The following is a 3,780-nucleotide window of genomic DNA, read 5'->3' as shown; positions in this document are numbered from 1 at the left end:
CGGCGCGTGTAAGGCACGCGTGCGTGGCCTCCGAGCCACGCACGCACACCCACCCTCCCTCTGCTCTCCCTGCCGTCCCCTCCCCTTATTCGGATTGGGTTACCGGGCACGCGCAGGCCAGTATTGTGGTAAATAATACAGAGTGTCAGGTAAAAGCACACCTGTCGATGGTAAATGGCCGCCATTCAGAATCGGTCAGGCGTGTTTGAACTTGTTGGGGAGTGAAGCGTTACAAAGGTAACGCAGTTGACGCTAATGCGGCACAGTGGCACCTTTGAGTGCCCCAACTGACACTTACATTTGCTTTTTCACCACATATGTTCTTTCACTGATGCCAGTGTATGGTATTATACTCATTGGAGTTCGTGTTGTGTTAAATCTAAATCTCGAATCATATCGCATACATATGAATCATGCAACAACCCGGAAAAAAAGTTTGTTTGCAAACCGAAATGTCATTGGACAAGCTGGATATGTCAATCATCATAGCAGCCCCTACCCCTGTTTTCTGCAGGTCAACACTTTCTTTGGTTAAAATAACTAAAAAAACAAAAACAAAACAAAAGAATGCAAAAGTAGTGTCTCAGTTCAATCCTCCCCCCCATTGTATATTTCCCATAGTCAGCCGTGAAAGATGAGCCTCTAATTGCAACGCATCAGCCCATATGGTTGGAATTTGGCACCGCGGTCGTCCGAATAGATCACGCCAATTCCTCTTTGGCCACCAAATGGCAGAGAGGACTGATCCATTGTCGCGTATCCAGCACATGGTCACGATTCCTGATTCATTTGTTGTTGTGAAAAAGGAGGGTGAAGGGTGGTGTGCATATCTGAGTCCAAACTTTTGATTGCAGAGTTGGAAAGGGCGCCGAAATTTGCTTCCCGCTCCCAATTTCAGAATCGATCTCCTTTTTGAGCCACTTTTAATCCATCTTACTTCATATGACTGGTTGTCTTAAGTATCAAATTGCAAAGGTTTGCGGGTTGAAATAGTGTTGTGCATCCTTGTTGCATCTTTGGGAAGCGTGTGTTTCATTATTGAATTCGGGTAAATGTAAAATGTTGCATTTCAGCACAAATAGTCTGAACTCAATGATAAGCACTAGTAACTAAAACAGTATTTCGACCCAACCTCTTTGTAGAACTTACGTTCTTCGCAGTATTCCCCCTTCCAGCCGGCCAGGCAGGACAGCTGTCCGTCCCTGGTGCAGGTGTAGTGTCCGAAGCGGTCGTCCCGGGGCGTGCATTTCTTGGAGCAGCTTTCGCCGTAGTAACTTTTGTTGCAGACGAAGCGGTAGGAATACCTCAGCTCCGTCTGCTCGCTGGTCTGCGTGTCCTGCGCCCAGTCGCTGCCCACGCTGAGTTGTCTTTGGATGGCGAAGAAACTGATCAGAAAGTCCGGATTGTTGGTATCTGGAAGGAGTTGGACTGTCTTCAGGTTGTGTTTGTGGAATGATTTGATGAAGTAAATGCGCTTTCACGACCACCTTACGTCGTAATGATTTCAGTATGTCTACCCTGTGCCCTTTTTGTTTGGCGGTATATCATGATTTTTGACATGCAAAATGTGAGCTTTGGAAAAGATTTACAATTTAAGAAACACTGGTTTTGAATGTTTAAAGTGAGTGCAGTCTGGGTTTGTAACATTTCCTGCTACAACTGCAGAAAGGGTCACAAGCCATTGTACCCTGAAAGATTCCCCCCCCCACCGCAGAAAGGGTCACAAGCCATTGTACCCTGAAAGATAGAACGATTTCCTCCCCCCCCCACCTGAGAACATATCATAAATTATTGTGCTTTCTAACGTCGCCTGGTTCCACTCCACTAATCTGCCCAGTAGCAAGCTGCATCCCTTATCACATCCTATACAGCCCAGATGAAAGATAAACTCAGGTTTTGAAATTTCCTCTTTCTCTTCCGTCGGCAAAAACATTCCCAGCAGCCCCCCCAATCCCGGTCCCGTCTTCCAGCGGGGCGGAACAGAAGTAAGGTGTAAAATACAGGAAGACGCAGTCAGGGCTTCTTGGCAGTCGCCGCATATTCTCACCGAAAGCCCCGCGGCTCGTTCCCACGCCAAAAATAAACCGTAGGAAGTTCAATTGTGTTGAGCACAAGAATGAAGAAGAAGGTGTCCGCAAGTTCATAACAAAGAGGTGGAAAAGGTGTGAAAGAAAAATGTGAAAGCAACCAACAGGGTGACTCCATAAAGACTAATTAATGGCTCGATCGTTTGCAAAATAATTGTTGTGTAATGTAAAAGTTCATCACATCCCTTTCTGTTGGGTTGTTGGGGGGGTCTATTAAGTGTGCATCTAGAGCACCCTCCTGTGGTGAAGCTCGGACACGCAGCACTTACCTACAGGTAGATTTCCATGAGGAGAGTGCCAGGCTTCAATTATTAACGAAAAGGATCCCTATATGGAGAAACAGACAGACTGTTACCAGCCTTGAATTGACTTTTTAAAAATTCTTTCATGTATATTGAGTCTCAAGCTCGGACACTCGGTCGCTTTCGCAAAGCATGATGTTGTCACTGCATTATGAAGAGGAGCAGGTGAGCTCCCCCCAAATGGACCGAAAGCAAAGTAAAACCAACCGCTAAAAATTCGTTCTTACCGGCCACCCGAAATTGAAGGGGATTTGGATGGGACCAGGCGGCACACCGCTGAACGAGTTTGAAGAGCCCAGCACCGGCGTCTGGGTGCTGCCGAAGATGCAGTCCCCGGGCGAGACCACCGCCTGGTAGTTTTTTAGGCACACCCTGAAGTAAGTCCTGCAGCTGGGCTTGCACGGCAGCCCGTTAGCCAGCAGACCCCTGTGGTTCTTAAAGTCGTGGAGGTGCAGCTCAAAAACACCTGAGGCGAATACCTACAAAAGACAATATAAATACATAAATAAATAAATGAGCATCGCTCAAAAAATAAACAGAACAGTGGATCCAGTGTTTTTTTTTCTGGGAGGTGGGGGGGGGGGTCTTCCTTCTTACCTGTGCCATGGAGCTGAAGGCAAGGATGAAGGTGAACCAGGCTGCCATCCTTCTGCAGCCAAAGTGTCAACGCACAATGCAATCCCAATTCCAAAGACGCAATTCAATAAAAGTAGAAGCAAAAAAAGGGGAAGATGATAATCCTTCCAAATGCCCACTCTTAACTCCTCTCCACCAGAAAAACGTTATCCAAAAGTGACGCGACCAATATCCAAGAAGCGCGGCGACCCCCCGTCTCCTCCTCCTCCTGCTCCTCCTGTCGCCCCTCCTCACATGGCACCGTACTCCACAAACGTGCACGTCAGCGGCGCGCGCGCGCGGCCCCTCGTACGTGTGTGTGCGCGGTTTCGGTGGGGTGCAAAAAAAAAAAAAAAGTTGTGCGTCCACGGAGCGTCCACACAGCCCGCCGCGGGTCACTCTCGTCCGCCTTCAGTGGGAGCGCACGGCGCGTGCCCTCCCTCATTTATAGACTTGCAGCGCCGCGGCTCATTACATAAACTGCCAATCGTGGACGCCGCGCTCCACGCCCACTCGCCCACCGCACTCCTCCTCCTCCTCCTCCTCCTCGTCCCCCCCCCCTCCTCCCCCTCCCCGCGACTCGCAACCCGACAACAAAATATGCAGATTTAATACGCGCGCGCGCTCGCTCGCGCACGCAGCGCCATTATGAGGCAAGCATGCAGCAACATCTGTTCACTTATTTTTGGCGCACACTTGCGCGTTCTGAGCAAAGACAATGAATGGATGATGACAGGAGGTACGCCGCCTTATTGCAGGCTTAATTAGTCCAAGTA

At 49.0% G+C, this 3,780-nt stretch overlaps 1 protein-coding gene across 1 annotated transcript in view; it reads right to left on the bottom strand.

Moving 5' to 3' along the window:
* dll4 (delta-like 4 (Drosophila)) overlaps positions 1 to 3,432 on the bottom strand; it is a 12,261-nt gene extending 8,829 nt beyond the window's left edge. The window contains exons 1-4 of the mRNA XM_019865566.1: positions 2,987 to 3,432; positions 2,617 to 2,868; positions 2,357 to 2,414; positions 1,150 to 1,413 (exon numbers count right to left, since the gene is read on the bottom strand). Coding sequence (XP_019721125.1) covers positions 1,150 to 1,413; positions 2,357 to 2,414; positions 2,617 to 2,868; positions 2,987 to 3,034 — 622 coding nt within the window. The 5' untranslated portion in view covers positions 3,035 to 3,432. The remainder of the gene's footprint in view (positions 1 to 1,149; positions 1,414 to 2,356; positions 2,415 to 2,616; positions 2,869 to 2,986) is intronic.
* Between the last annotated feature and the right edge of the window lie 348 nt (positions 3,433 to 3,780).

The sequence above is a fragment of the Hippocampus comes genome, unplaced genomic scaffold, assembly GCF_001891065.2.
Source record: "Hippocampus comes isolate QL1 unplaced genomic scaffold, H_comes_QL1_v1.1 scaffold434, whole genome shotgun sequence".
Classification (NCBI taxonomy): Eukaryota; Metazoa; Chordata; class Actinopteri; order Syngnathiformes; family Syngnathidae; genus Hippocampus; species Hippocampus comes.
The sequence above is the reverse complement of the archived record's forward strand: the minus strand, read 5'-3'. Positions and strand labels throughout refer to the sequence as shown.